The sequence below is a fragment of the Crassostrea angulata genome, chromosome 8 (genome assembly GCF_025612915.1).
Source record: "Crassostrea angulata isolate pt1a10 chromosome 8, ASM2561291v2, whole genome shotgun sequence".
NCBI classification, from domain to species: Eukaryota; Metazoa; Mollusca; class Bivalvia; order Ostreida; family Ostreidae; genus Magallana; species Magallana angulata.
In genome coordinates, this window is record NC_069118.1 from 51,664,273 (window position 1) to 51,679,940 (window position 15,668).

General features: G+C 31.9%; 1 protein-coding gene and 1 long non-coding RNA gene across 2 annotated transcripts; one reads left to right on the forward strand and one right to left on the reverse strand.

Annotated features, from left to right (window-relative positions):
- Window positions 1–30: 30 nt before the first annotated feature.
- Window positions 31–4,805, reverse strand: LOC128161338 (ficolin-2-like). Its single transcript, XM_052824614.1, has 6 exons — window positions 4,444–4,805; window positions 4,276–4,333; window positions 4,005–4,126; window positions 3,073–3,169; window positions 2,751–2,915; window positions 31–1,590 (listed from the first exon to the last, which is right to left on the reverse strand). The coding sequence occupies exons 1-6, from the start codon at window positions 4,780–4,782 to the stop codon at window positions 1,334–1,336; spliced, it is 1,038 nt and encodes a 345-aa protein (XP_052680574.1). The 5' UTR covers window positions 4,783–4,805; the 3' UTR covers window positions 31–1,333.
- A 3,974-nt stretch (window positions 4,806–8,779) lies between these two features.
- On the forward strand, window positions 8,780–15,648 carry LOC128161353 (uncharacterized). Its single transcript, XR_008240357.1, has 3 exons — window positions 8,780–8,939; window positions 14,855–15,311; window positions 15,421–15,648. It is a non-coding gene; the product is annotated as an uncharacterized LOC128161353 (long non-coding RNA).
- The last annotated feature ends 20 nt before the right edge of the window (window positions 15,649–15,668 follow it).

Here is a 15,668-nt window from a genome sequence, read left to right on the forward strand (position 1 = left end):
TTGAACAGTTACCCTCCCAAACAGGCACTATGTATTTTATTATACTGAATGTCTTAATTTTTAAGACAATTTTACTGCTTTTATAAAGAAATGAATAATTTACGAGCATGTAACAATTCGTTGTGTTACCCGTTGACAAGTATGTTGCTAACGCCTAGGGTAATATAACAGATTACCAACTGCGTCTAATCGAATCAGATTTCAGTATTTAACATGAAAGTATAATTACAAGTAATGTTCGTTGAAGAGAATGATTTCCAATACAGATATTATTAAAACAACAAATGAATACAAATAAAAAAAAAAATAAGTGCATATCACTTATTATTTTAAAGAAAAATACAGAATTTTAGCAACGATTGTGTAAGCACACCATAAATTCTGTTACCATCATATAGCAATTAAATCCATAATAATAGAAAATATTACTAAAGTGTCCAAGTTTTGAATTACAAGAAAAATACATTTTTAATTTTTCCTTTGGGAAAAAAAATATGAATATTTCAATGAAAATCTTTTCTATTTAAAAGTCGTGAACACTGTGTTGGACAAACAGTATTACTTAAGGATGGTTTTACTTATAAATAAAAAAAACCCACATTCGATTAATATCAATAACATAACTATTGGATACGAAAGACACTTCTATGTAATGAGGAAATCAACTTTCAAACAACTAGATCAATGACACACTTTATACTATACGTGTAAGGGACTTTTCTGAAGAAAAAAAATTGCCAGTAAAAAATATTAATAAAAGATACTAACGCGTTTTAAATAGAATAAAATAAAGCCTTAAGTCAATACTGGTTTCACACAGGCGACAGTATGTTCATCGTCGCAAACCACGGTTTTGAGTCCACAAGTTTCCTCAAACGGGTGATGATGGAGAGAATCGATGTGAATCACACGTGGGTCACTGACGATGCAGTATATTTTGAGCATGTTCAACCTCATTACAATACAACATCAAGGAACGTGTATAAGGAATGTCTTTTCACATGTTACAGCATACACTTATGTGAAATGAACATGTGATTATAATAGAAATCTAAAATTTGTATCAATAATACGTATATATTATTCATGTAAGATTATTTATATACGCTTTTGGGTACATATGACACGTAGAATTAAAAAAAAAATGCAGCAGCATCATGTTATATATGATAGATTAAAAAAAAAAGGTTACACAAATATCGATTCCTTTATGATTTCAAAAATGTAATACTATTGTTATTTCCTTTCAAACTTTGTCAAAAATTATTAAGTAGATAACAAACGATTTCCATTTATAATTGTTTGACGTCACTTTTAAGTTGACCAGTATAGTCTACAGTCTCCTCAGCTTCATTTTTGACGCCTTCAGAGAGTAGCTCATTCCTTTAAATGTTTGCCAGTTGATTCCTTTAAACTTGCTGTTATTGTCATATTCGCCATTTAAGCTGCTAAAAGTACATTTCCCATACCACCAACCCCCTCTTCCTTGTGCAGCGCAGTTTGAGTTTGCTCGGTCGTTGTCTTTATCAGTTGTACTAAACATCTCTCCATCAGCCTTCTCATCTCCAACAATCGATGACATACTGTCACCTACAAATTCAATGGTACATACATTTCTATCTTTTCGAAACAAAAATAACGTGTGAACATAAATATACGTATGCATGTACATACATGAACATAACAAAATATACCTTCGTAATAAAATAGTTTAAAAATTAAACGAAGATCTGTTAAAATACGTTTGTTGCATTATCAAACTTGATATGGTCAATTTCATAATGTCTGTAAAGCGTAATATTTTGCTTGAAGTTTGAGAAGCTGATATATTACAAATAGAACTATAGATTATTAAATTGATGTTTTTTAATAAAAAAAGACCCTAAAAGAGGGCAAAAGATCTAAAATAAATCCTATTCTTAAAACCCCAGACTTACATATTATGTATCTAACATGTGGACGGAAATTTAAAAAATAAAAAATAGGAGTCAAATTTGACAACGTTTTTAGATTTTCAGATGGCGAATTGCTAATTGGGCTGTTTCGTAATAGTCTAATATAAATGAATCTTCGATGCTATGCCAGAAAAGTTATTATACTAACAACCAGATTCATAATAATTAAGGCTATAAATGCCTTATCCCTATTAAGACAACAATGACAATTGTATTTTGTGGACCTCGATGATAGTTTAAAGACACATACAGTTTACATATATAATTTTTTTTTAATTTGAGAGTATAGACTACTGTGGTTTCATTAATATTCAAGGGTATCAATTTTCGTGGATAAAGTAAAAATCACAGTTTCAAGGATAGGTAAATTCGTGGCCAATGACCATATAAATGCAAAATGTTAATTGAAATTGCGTTTTAATGAATATTTAATTTCGTAGATCAACCTAAAAACGAAATCCATGAATATTGATATCCAACGAATATTGATGAAACCACAGTATTTTACTTCTGGGTTTTGAGCTATTTGGTTACAATAAAAACCCAAGATATAAAAAATTAGGATAGTCAACTATAAGCATTCTATTATTCATTAATGCGCCAATTTCATCGATTGCTCTTTTAGAAATAGTTTAATTTAACTAGATGTTGTGTCGATTTTCACTGTTCTCTTTGTGTATACACAGTGTAATTTAGACTCCAAACTGCAAGCATTGTCTTGAAAAAAATCTTGGTAACTGTCGCATTTGTAAATGTAGATAGAAATCCTAACATAAAAGTTTTTTCATATCGTACCCGCAGTTCCGGAATATCCTGATACGGTCAGTCTATAGTGATCGTTCCCATCAGACACATTGAAAAAGCTATACTCTGCATATCTTTTGTTACCGTCGTAGTCTTCCAGATCAATTCTTACGGTGGTCAATCCAGACAGAGTCAGTCGATGGATATATTCAGTTCCTATCAATGTGACATGCAAAAGAAAGGAGTTGGGGTATAGAGAAATGGTAAACTGCGACTTCACAATTAACGTTTTAATAGTATTCCACTGTGTGGGTATTTTACATATGTGTATTTAAGATAGTTACAATGTATCATGTGCGGTATGATGGCTTACCTATCCAGTACTCTGTTAGCACAAATCCAAATCCATTTGTGTACTCTGGCCAAGTTCTACCGAAGTCAACAGATCCATTATGTCTATTCTGAATAACCTGCGTTAAATATAATTATGATAGATAAAGTATTATTTATTAAAAGTACTGTTGAAAAAAGTTCGATAACGGTTTGACTGAAATTCCAGACAGCAGCTGTTTAAAGGGGCATGGTCACGATTTTTGTTAACTTTTAATTCTGTTTTTACTATTTACAATGCTTTATGAATGCATATGCATTTATAATTATCAAAAGAAATTTGAGAGTCAGTCATAGAGTTATAAACAAGATACAGAGCTCGCAATTCGTCGTCGTGTAGACAAGGCTCGTGCCCTGTTTTTGTTTAAATATGTTCAATATACCAGTAAAAAATCTTTTTCAAGCTGAGTTGTCTATCTTCTTATTCATTTTAACCATAAACAAACAGTTTCTGACGTTTAACACAATCATTTTAGGGCTAAAACAGAAATTTTTTACTTCAACATTCAATATGTAAACGAAAACTGTGTTTACATAGCAGAGAATTGTAAGCTCTATAACTCGCTTATAAGTCAACGGAAAACACTCAAGTTTTGGTTGCGTATTGAAAATGCCTTATAGAAGCATTATAATTGTTAAAATCTGAAAAATAATTTTTAACCAAAATCGTGACCATGCCCCTTTCAATGGCAGCGTTTATATGTACATGTGTAAGTGTTTGGTAAATATTCTAAATTTCAACTTAAATGTACATTATCAAACAATAAAAATCACATATGAGAAAAAAACCCAATATTTCTCCCTGAAATTAGACTTTATACAGTAATACCACTTGGTAAGTTTTCTTATTTCCGATTTCTTATTAAAAATAACCATGTAGTAGTTTTTATAGCTGTATTATTAAAAGTATCTTACCGTCCAGGTCTGATTTGGTTCAAATTCACATAAAACAAACACAAGCTTCCCGTCAATGTTCAAACCATACCCTCCAGATATTGTCTTATATTGTCTGACACAATCACAGTCCGAACAGTCGTCTAAAAATGACATTTTTGTGAGAGAAAAAAATGAAATAATGTGAAAACGATCGAGAGCACAGAGAACAATTAAAACATGAAAACAGTTTGAGAAAATTAACTGTTGTGTTAATTTCAATTTCGAATATGAGGTGCAAGATATATCTTACCAAATATACACAGACCCTGTCTCCTATCTGAAAAGGCGTCGTCCCCACAAGAAAAGTCCTGCACAAGTACATTTCAACGAAATTGGTTACATCAAATTTTGTGAACACAATATCTTCTTTATCAAAAGTCAACTATACATTTCTGCTTTGACACAGCCATTCTCTTACCATTGCATATTGTTTACACATCTCAGTCCTGTTTGTTTGAGACCCTGACTTCATCAGACCGGTGGTTGCCCTACACTCAGACACACCTGATACGGAACACAGTTCTAAGGCGTTGCAGCTCAGATCCTCGATACACTGAACGGCACATCGTCCGTATGAAGCGATGAAAGACCGACTGGTTGTGCTAAACAAAGTCTCGTTTCCATCGTAGTAAGGTACCTCTTTCCTGTAAGCAAATTTCAGGTCTCTGAAATTTATCCCCGTAGAACATCTTATCAATGATAGCGATAAGACGCCAAAGAAGAAACATAAATTTATAAGAAAAAGCATAGCGGTCATTTTTAATACGTTAATTGTTGTTTAAAAATTGTAGATAAACACTATACGATACAGTATTTTTTCTATAAGAAAAAGAATGGTAGGACTCATGCATTCAAACGGGTTTTTATCTCAAATTTCAATGTCCGTGATCAATTGATTTATTATATATACCTTTAAAGTAGCAAACAATAATTTTTAAGAACAAAGTTTTAATCAATTTGATACAAGGACCTGATAAAAATTTCACAGATTTAAACCCCCGTTTTAACAGTATGTTTATTTTCTAAACACTTCAGATTTAAAAGCAATACTTTGTGTATATTGTCATCAATAAGTGTAGTATTGGGTTCAAAGAATTTGATTGAAGACGATCCCCGGTGTTAAACATTATCTTGTTAACACAGGATGAAAAGACTTTTGAGATATGTTTGCCTATAGCTGTGTTTTTGAATAATTGACATCTGGATTTGTAAATTGAGATTTTCTAAAAAACGGTACACTTTTTTGCCGGACAAAATGACGCATGTATGCAAGATTCTTTAAGGCACGCCATCAAAAATAAGTACACAGCTGTCTCATGTATTGTTACAGTGTTAGTATTTTGTAAACACTTTTAAAATGAGACTTAGAACAAGTGTTTCTTGAGGTAGGTATTCATACCGGACCCATTCATTTTGATGTTTGTGTTTGGCGCAAAATAATGCAAAAATAGTTCTTGGAAAAAGAATGTTAACGCATGAACTGTAAACATAATTCTTCAAGACTTCTATGATGTTGGTAACTGTAAAACTTTGTATTGCCGTTATCATCATCAATGCTTTTCTTCTTTACGCGTCATAGAATTAGAAAAAAAAATCTATTCAGATGAACTACTATCATTATGTATTCAGCGATAAAATATGAGGACATACTCGAGGGACGTCATCACTTATAGTTCTGTATACACTGCACTGACAATATCTATTAAGTAATAATATTTTATTTTTTTTATTTTATCTACTTTACGCTTCAACATATTGCATTTGTGTATACACATGACGGTATAAACATATTCATTTCAACTTTTTTTTTACAAAGCTTCAAATATTATTACAAGAATATCTCATAAAAAAATTTCTACTATTTTCCAAAACATTCGAAATAATTCATTGAGAAAATGTTAGAAAAAATTAATGACATATTCCCAAAGTTGGTTTTAGCAAAATGGGGTTGTAGAAAAAAAGCTTTTAACCCCTCTAATTTTCTTCTAAGCATTTCAAGTGCAACATATATAAATCTAAGCAAACCAAACAAGCCTGTTAATCAACAAAATACAAACATGTGTTAACATGTTTTCACATCTAAGTCTGCTACTATTTTGAAATAATAGACTCGAATTTTGGGGCTTTAATGCCGAGACATCGGAAGAATACTGTCTTTTGTTTAATACATTTTAGACATCATTGGTACTCAAAGATTACCATTAAAATATTTTTTTCTCAATCAACCTTCGCTAATTAATAATCAACGAAAATTTCTTTAAAAAATCCGGAATTCATTTGGATTTTTTTGGATTTTACAATCTTGCGCATGCTCATTACATTCACGCTAAATCACGGTAGGCTCTTTAGTTTATGTTTCCACAATATAACATTTGCATGGTTAAACTCAGAAACGATAACTCAAATACGTGTAAATTTTCATTGAAAATTTGCTATATATTCTGTTTATCAAAGAAAATACGGGAGATAAATCTAACTCAGTGCATTTAATATGAAAAATCCCGAGATTTCCGAACGTCAACATGGTGTGAAAATTTGAAGCGAGTAAAAAATGTTGCTGAATAGTGTTGAATTCTTCATTAATATGAATTAAAGTATAAAATGAAAGGTATTTACAGCCTCAAAATGGTTTGTTATGAATAATTTGACTGTTTTGCATATTTTTGTTACATTAAAGGTATATGGGAGGCATTTTAATTGTGGTAAAGACCTGTAGCCCTTTTCACAAAAAATCTTACGATTGATTTTAATCGTAAGTGAAAACTTAAGTTTTTGTTCCGTTTCACAAAATAACTTAAGAGATTCTTACGTGTAAAATTTGTCGTAACTTTACGATAGCACATACCCTCTCGTAAGTATTTCAAAACTGTAAATGATAATCGTATTATGTAAAATATACAAGAAAAACAGCTAAATTTAATGTTTTGAGCCGCATAATACCGTTATTTTGCATTATATTGCAGTTATTGTGAGAAAAATACACAAATAAATTCTCAAAAAATTTTTGCGGCAAATTTTTCTCGTAAGATTTTCCTACGTCACACTAAACACACATTGTGATTATGACGTCATATTTTGATTTCTACTACATCACATTTATTTCACTCGATGTGAGTGGTAAATAATTTCAGTTTTGCATCCTTTTGTAGAGAATGTCAGTTTATTTATATGTTGCTCCTGTTTTATAGGAATTATTCAGTGAATTCAAATCGTTGCTAGGGAAAGGATAACTCGTAAGTAAATTCTTAAGTGAAACCTGTTACGAATGCGTTCGTGAAAAGCACTTAAGATTTCTCGTAAGATATTCTTAAGTTGAAATCTTACGCAAAACCTTAAGATTTTTTGTGAAAAGGGCTACTGGTTTTGTTAATGTAAACAATACGTGTGTCGATAAATGTGTCTATTTCGTAAATGTCCAGTATCATATGCAATGTCAAAGTCTAGTTCTATACTAATTTTTTTTCTTATTTAGTAATTTTCCGTACAAAAATCAGTTTATAAATAGATATGACAAGTATCATATATATATAGAGGATATCTATATTGTGTGATTTTATATTTGCTTTATCCAACGAGTTGAAATGGTGTATATATTCGCGAGGCTTGCCGAGCGAATATAACCATTTCAACGAGTTGGATAAAGCAAATATAAAATCACACAATTATAGATGTTCTATTTATCTCATACAATTTATACAATTTGATTTATATTATGAAGCTTTTGAGACAGTCCCTTGTGGGACCCAAATTGGTTTTTTTTTTCAAAGATTAAAAACGATGATGCAACGTTGTGTTATGCGGCTATTGTGACCTTGCGCAATACAATTTAGTACGTCATTCCTAAGATAAATCTAACTGTTTTAATATAAAGTTTCACTGAAATAAACCTTAAAATAATTTTTTAGCTCTAGATAATTTTTCTTAGAGCTTATTCACTTGATTAAATGGAAATTCCGATTAGAAGACTTGAATAATCAAATTTGTTGACACAAAGTTGCGAATGCTCGTTAGTTTGAATTTACTCGAACGAGGAACAGTTGTTGATGCATGGTGTTTAATAAAACAAACATTATGCTAGCCTTATGATTCAAAATTGAAAATAGTGAATAAGGATGCTTACTGGTGGTGGAATAAAAGTCTCATGAAACATTATTTCGGTAAGTTCTTGTATATAAACACAACCAGAGCGCTCTGTTTTCATCGCGTCGTCAGGATAAACTCCTTGATAGTTAACGTAATTTGTAGTTTTATAAACTTCACAAAGCAAATTGAAAGTTGGAACTGGGATAAATTTATCAAAAATCTTGACAAACAAGAAAAAAGGGTCTTGTGGTTACGGTTATGAATAACTTTGCAAAAAAGGTTGGGGGGGGGGGCTAACCCCCCCCCCCCACTCACAATAGCCCCCCGGTTCCGACGCCTGTGCTACGCAGTTATGTGTTTTCCTTCATATTTGTAATTTAAATCTTTGACAAAATCAATTTTATATTAATTTTTATAGTAGATATAGTTATGTTGAGGGTACTAGCAAATCTTCAAAAATAGGTCACTGAAGCGTTGAAGCGAGGGGCTGTGTCAAAAGTAGTTCCGACCGGAAGTATTTGATATAGCATCACCCGTGTGATATAGCAAAGGTTTATCACACGGGTAATATACACCACACGTATGAGATAAATATATATATATATATATTCAATAAATCCTTTTTCTTGGTACCGGGGATGAATAAACACAAAAAATAAGTCCAATGCTCAAACAACTTTTATCTATAGCGCTTTCGCCCTACCGGGCTCTTCAGTAGATTTAAAAACAAAGTAAACAAGAACATTAAGACGTCAATCTCGTGACGTTAGGCAGGCAACGTTATACAAACAAACTGTTGAAGACGTGATTATGACGTCAAAACATAGTGACGTCAAAACATTATACAGTGCATAAAAAGAGTCAACACATAATAATGATAAAAGTCCAGTGTCTCTTGTACAAAATTATATACATGTATATAAATGCAGATGTTAAAAATACAAAATATTAAGAATTTAACTTAGGTTTAAACAGTTTAACAAAATGATTTTCTTTAGCTTTACGCAATTGTTCATTGTTTTCTCTCACTTTATAAAAAGGGAAAATATAAAACATTCCCTTTCCGCATATATCAAAATGGCCGCTGCATGGAGTGTTCCTCACAGATGGGTCTCTAATCTGCTGCTTGTGGACGCGCACTCTATCTGCGAGTTTGGTTCCAGTTTGTCTTATATAGTTGTCACCACAAGTAGGGCACGTAATGCAGTAAATCAGGTTCTTGGATTTGCAATTCATTGTTGAATTCACGTTGAAATGCATACCGTTCTTAAACATTATGGATGGGCCGGTTTGAAGAAAAGGACATGTCCCGCATCGTGGATCCTCGCATTTAGATACAGTTGGTTTTACGGGGTTGAAAGTGAATTTTGCTTTGGTAAGAATGTTCTTCAGATTTGGAGGTTGCCGTCTGCTGTGAAGTATATCATTAGGCTGGATCAGTTCTTGTAAGTTTTCTGATTGTTGTAGAATAGGGAAAAACTGTTTGGCTGATTTAAACATGTTGCGATTCCTCGGGTTGTGGGTGAGAACAAATGGAATTTTGGTATTGTTGCTTTCCTCGCGTTGTTTAATTGATTTAAGTTCTGCAATTAGTGTTTCTGTCGCCTTACGTATTGCTGATTCGATGAGCTGTATAAAATATTTTTGTCTAGTAAGAAATGTTTTAAGTTCGGACAGTCTTGTTTTCCTCAGTTTTTCATCTACAACAATGGTACAGATTCGCCGGGCCATATTAAAAGGGATGTTTCGTTTTGTATGAGAAGGATGACATGAATCAAAAATCTAATATTGGTGAGAGTCTGTCTTCTTGTAGAAAAGATTCGTAGTAATTTTCATTCCCTCTTTTATCACTAAAATGTCCAAAAAGGGTAACCTAAGTTAAATTCTTAATATTTTGTATTTTTAACATCTGCATTTATATACATGTATATAATTTTGTACAAGAGACACTGGACTTTTATCATTATTATGTGTTGACTCTTTTTATGCACTGTATAATGTTTTGACGTCACTATGTTTTGACGTCATAATCACGTCTTCAACAGTTTGTTTGTATAACGTTGCCTACCTAACGTCACGAGATTGACGTCATAATGATCTTGTTTACTTTGTTTTTAAATCTACTGAAGAGCCCGGTAGGGCGAAAGCGCTATAGATAAAAGTTGTTTGAGCATTGGACTTATTTTTTGTGTTTATATATATATATATATATATATATATAGAGGATATCTATACTGTGTGATTTTATATTTGCTTTATCCAACGAGTTGAAATGGTGTATATATTCGCGAGGCTTGCTGAGCGAATATAACCATTTCAACGAGTTGGATAAAGCAAATATAAAATCACACAATTATAGATGTTCTATTTATCTCATACAATTTGATTTATATTATGAAGCTTTTGAGACAGTCCCTTGTGTGACCCAAATTGTTTTTTTTTTTTCAAAGATTAAAAACGATGATGCAACGTTGTGTTATGCGGCTATTGTGACCTTGCGCAATACAATTTAGTACGTCATTCCTGAGATAAATCTTACTGTTTTAATGTAAAGTTTCAATGAAATAAACCTTAAAATAATTTTTTAGCTCTAGATAATTTTTCTTAAAGCTTATTCACTTGATTAAATGGAAATTCCGATTAGAAGACTTGAATAATCAGTTTTGTTGACATACAGTGATACACAAAGTTGCGAATGCTCGTTAGTTTGAATTGACTCGAACGAGGAACAGTTGTTGATGCATGATGTTTAATAAAACAAACACTAGGCTAGCCTTATGATTAAATTGAAAATAGTGAATAAGGATGCTTACTGGTGGTGGAATAAAAGTCTCATGAAACATTATTTCGGTAAGTTCTTGTATATAAACACAACCAGAGCGCTCCGTTTTCATCACGTCGTCAGGATGAACTCTTGATAGTTAATGTAATTTGTAGTTTTATAAACTTCACAAAGAAAATTGAAAGTTGGAAGTGGGCTAAATTTATCAAAAATCTTGACAAACAAGAAAAAAGGGTCTTGTGGTTACGGTTATGAATAACAAAAAAGGGGGGGGGCTAACTATCCCCCCCCCCCACCTCACAATAGCCCCCCGGTTCCGACGCCTGTGCTACGCAGTTATGTGTTTTCCTTCATATTTGTAATTTAAATCTTTGACAAAATCAATTTTATATTAATTTTTATAGTAGATATAGTTATGTTGAGGGTACTAGCAAATCTTCAAAAATAGGTCACTGAAGCGTTGAAGCGAGGGGCTGTGTCAAAAGTAGTTCCGACCGGAAGTATTTGATATAGCATCACCCGTGTGATATAGCAAAGGTTTATCACACGGGTAATATACACCACACGTATGAGATAAATATATATATATATATATATATATAATAAAAGAAAAAAAGCAACACTAACTGCAAAACATAAGCGCTTTCATTGTTAAAAATCTTCAGACGTTTTACAGTCGTTAAAACTATGACGTAATTACGTTACCTAGTGATAACGTCAACAATAATACTATGACGTCATACTGCTTATTGAAGGAAACAATCATAGAATAAAGTTATATAGCGTTATATACAGTAAAACAAAATCAGAGACGATGAAACAGTCTATATCAAACTATTTAACGAAGGTTTTAGTGACTTTATAAAATGTTTTTCTCTTTCCCTTCGTTCAATTGCATTGTCAGTATAAAGTTTATAAAACGGAAAAACTGAAAATTGTCCGTGGCCACAAATATCAAGATGTTCACTAAGTTTAATTTTTCTGTACTCGGGTTGATTGACGTGTTGTTTGTGTATACGAATACGGGTGCGTAGGGTTGTTCCAGTTTCTCCTATATAGAATTCGTTGCATCCGCTACACGTAATGTTGTATATAACATTTTTAGAGGCACAAGACATGTTCGCATTAACAATAAAGTCCTTGTTCCCGAACTTGAACGATTTCCCGACTTTAATGTATTGGCAAGTTCCACAGCGGGGATCGTTACACTTGCTGACAGAATAAGATTGACGTTGAAAAGAAGACTTGCAGAGTATCCTTCGGAGATTCCTAGGTTGTCTTTTACTGTTGATGAAGTTATATTTTTTCAGCACTTCGGACATTTTTTCATCAGTTTGTAGAATGTTGTTAAGTTGACGTACGACTGGAATAATATTAATATCATTCGGATTATGCGTAGTTACGAGTGGTAATATCTTTAAATCAGAGGTGTTATTTTCAGGAGGATTAATAAGATTTTCCCTGTTCAGTGCTAATGCCTTTTTGATACCATCGTCTATGATTCCTACTGGATAACATTGTTTTATCAGGCTTGCTTTCAATTCATGTAAACGTTCATTTCTTTTTTCGTTGTCGCTAACTATGGTACATACTCGCCTTGCTAAGTTGTAAGGGATTGCGCGTTTAGTATGGCCCGGATGGCAAGAACTGAAATGGAGGTACTGATGGGTATCTGTTGGTTTGTAATACATGTCGGTGGTTATATTTTCTCCGCATTTAGAAATGAGCACATCCAAAAATGGAATACAGATCGCACTTTCATCTAGCGTAAAGTTGATGTTCGGATCCAGATTATTTACAATGTCTAAAAAGACTGTTAAATTGGCGTCGCTCTCGTTCCAGATGATAAAACAGTCATCAAGATATCTTTTTCATCCATTTTTTATATTTTGTGCGGTTTGATGGTTAAATTGCCGTCTAGCTTTTTCATACATTTTCTCTTCTAAGTATCCTAATGTGAGGGTGGCATAAGTAGGGGCCATTTTAGTCCCCATAGCCGTTCCTTTAAGCTGCAAATAATGTTTGCCGTTGAAAGAGAGTGTGTTGTTTTTAAGGACTAAACTGCTTGCCTCTAGGATAAACTCTCTGCTGAAACGGCTTTTGATATTTTGTGGATATTTATTGATCCAGTATTTGAGGGCATTGATACCGAGATCTGTGGTTATGTTTGTATACAAATTTGTTACATCCATAGTGACCAACTTTGCATCTTGGTTAACTTTATCTGGTAAATATCTCAGGAAATCAAGATCATCTCGAACATAACTTTTTACTTCTGAGCATAAGGGTTTTAGTAATATATCCATAAGATGACTCAGTCGTTGTGTTTGGAGCGTTAGGTCCTCCCACTATAGGTCTAAATTTGAGATCGTCCGGTTTGATACAAGTAATATATGCATTATTTTGCATTTTGATGGCATTAGTAATTGTTTTAGACTTATGTATCTTAGGAAGTCCATAAAAGACACTTTCCCGGAAACGCTATATAACTTTATTCTATGATTGTTTCCTTCAATAAGCATTATGACGTCATAGTATTATTGTTGACGTTATCACTAGGTAACGTAATTACGTCATAGTTTTAACGACTGTAAAACGTCTGAAGATTTTTAACAATGAAAGCGCTTATGTTTTGCAGTTAGTGTTGCTTTTTTTCTTTTATTATATTTTTACCGGACACTGAGAAAATACTTTTGTGATTTGGATATATATATATATATATATATATATATATATATATATATATATATATATATATATGACTTGGTTTACTTAAAAAATTTACTCAACACTAAAAAAAAGGAAATTTGCTTGAAAAGTGTTATAAAAACAGACGATGAGTGCATTTTGTGCAGGCTTTGGTAATACAATAATGAAGAAAACATGTTACGTTTTTGATTTTTTTTTACGAATTTAAGGTGTCAAAATCATTTCAAAATAAAAAACATCACTTTAACCAAAAAATTTGCTAAGTAGGGACCCATCTTATTTTAAATACTTTTTTTCGTTTTATTCAGTCAGCAGACCGGTCAGCAGAGGATGTTCACTCCTCCTAGGCACCTGATCCCATCTCTATCTTTTTAGAGGTCCTTGTTGCTATGCTTTGAATTTATATTCGTTTTTTGGATTTTTGAGATGGTTGACAGTTTGTTATTGTCATTTTTGTGCAAACTGGATACATATTAACTACATATAATTTCAGACCAGTATGACACCGTGTGACCAACAATAAACAGCTTCATACTAAATTCATTCTTATATTTCATGAATTATTCATGAAGGGATTTTAGTGAGAACTTAGCTCAGCAATTTCAAAACGTTGGTGATGGCGAGGCCAGACTGTAGAACACTTGTAATATGTTCGGCTTCAACAACATTTTCTATGTTTTTAATATCAAAACTCTGGATTTTAATTGTATCAGTTTTATTTCCTCCCCTGCTGGATCTATATGCCTCCCGAGCTCATTGTAAACATATAGCCTTCTTATGCACGTAAATAGTATATTTGTTCTTAAATAAAGCGGATAAAATTTAGGACAATCGCAATTGTTATAATTATTTACCAACATGTTGTTTTGTGATACATGTATGCAAAGAATTACTTTGTACATGTATCTATGGCCTCTAAAATGTAACATGTCTGTTGGATATCAAATTCCTTGAGCATCAAACCAAACGCTTTAAAACAAAGCAATATTTATAGTCACAGTGTTTAAACACGCTGTACATATGAACGCTAAGAGGCGGTTTTTTTCATCGATTCGATGAAAAATGGCATCGATACACTGTTAACCATCTCAAAAATCCAAAAAAAAAAAAAAACGAAATACAAATTCAAATAAGAGCAAATGTGATTGTAGATTATTGTAATAGACGTAATGACTTTTGTTTAATATTGAATAAAGTGAATTTTTATATCAAAACGTTATCTATTTTTATTCTCAAACATTTGTACTTTGGATAGTTCAATATAGCTACAGCCTATTATAGGCAGCTTAAACACAACGTAACTAAAAACATCAGCAAGAATCGACATTCATTTATCTTAAGATAAAAACATCATTAGAATATTTCCGATGAATCTTTAGTGTACAAGGTACAATTTGATACCTTTTTGAAATCGGTTTTACTTTCGATAGCCACTAGTTATAGTATTTTATTGACATATTATTTTTGTTTTATCCCACTAAGTCTTTATTATGTATAATTTACACTGTAATCTTTAATTCAGACAATAATCTGTAAAATTTACACCTTAGTTTGTAATTTTCTTACACTTATCTGTATATTGGACATATTATGTCGATTAAAGAAACAAGTCTTACAAAGTGTAAATTTTACTAATCGGTATGAAATTTACACTTTTAAGTATAATGATATTTACAGTTTAAAGTATGAAATTTACAGATTGATGTGTAAATGTTACATTACAGTTTTAAAATTCAGAGAATTTAAAACTATCTATAACAATTAAATTGTTATAGATAGTTTTAAATTCTCTGAATTTTAAAACTGTAATGTAACATAAAGAAGAAGGTACGTTTTGTTCAGATCTTGCCCACAAATTCAGAGGATGTTTAAATCTCTGGACAATACCTTTACATTATCATGTACAGGTGCATTTAAAGAACAAAATTAAACAATTTCATCCTGTAATAAAAAAGAATTATTATTCCAACATTTTGTCATATTTCTTAGATTTAGTCCAAAATAATAAAAAATGAACTTTTTTTCTTTTTCTTTTTTTTTGGTTAAAAGTAAAAGTAAAGTAAAAAATA

Coding starts and splice junctions, on each gene's coding strand:
- LOC128161338 (XM_052824614.1), bottom strand. CDS start 4,782: ATGACCGCTATGCTTTTTCTTATAAATTTATGTTTCTTCTTTGGCGTC. Junction 4,334..4,443: donor TGTGTAAACAATATGCAATG/GTAAGAGAATGG, acceptor GTACTTGTGCAG/GACTTTTCTTGTGGGGACGA. Junction 3,170..4,004: donor AACCAAATCAGACCTGGACG/GTAAGATACTTT, acceptor TATTTAACGCAG/GTTATTCAGAATAGACATAA.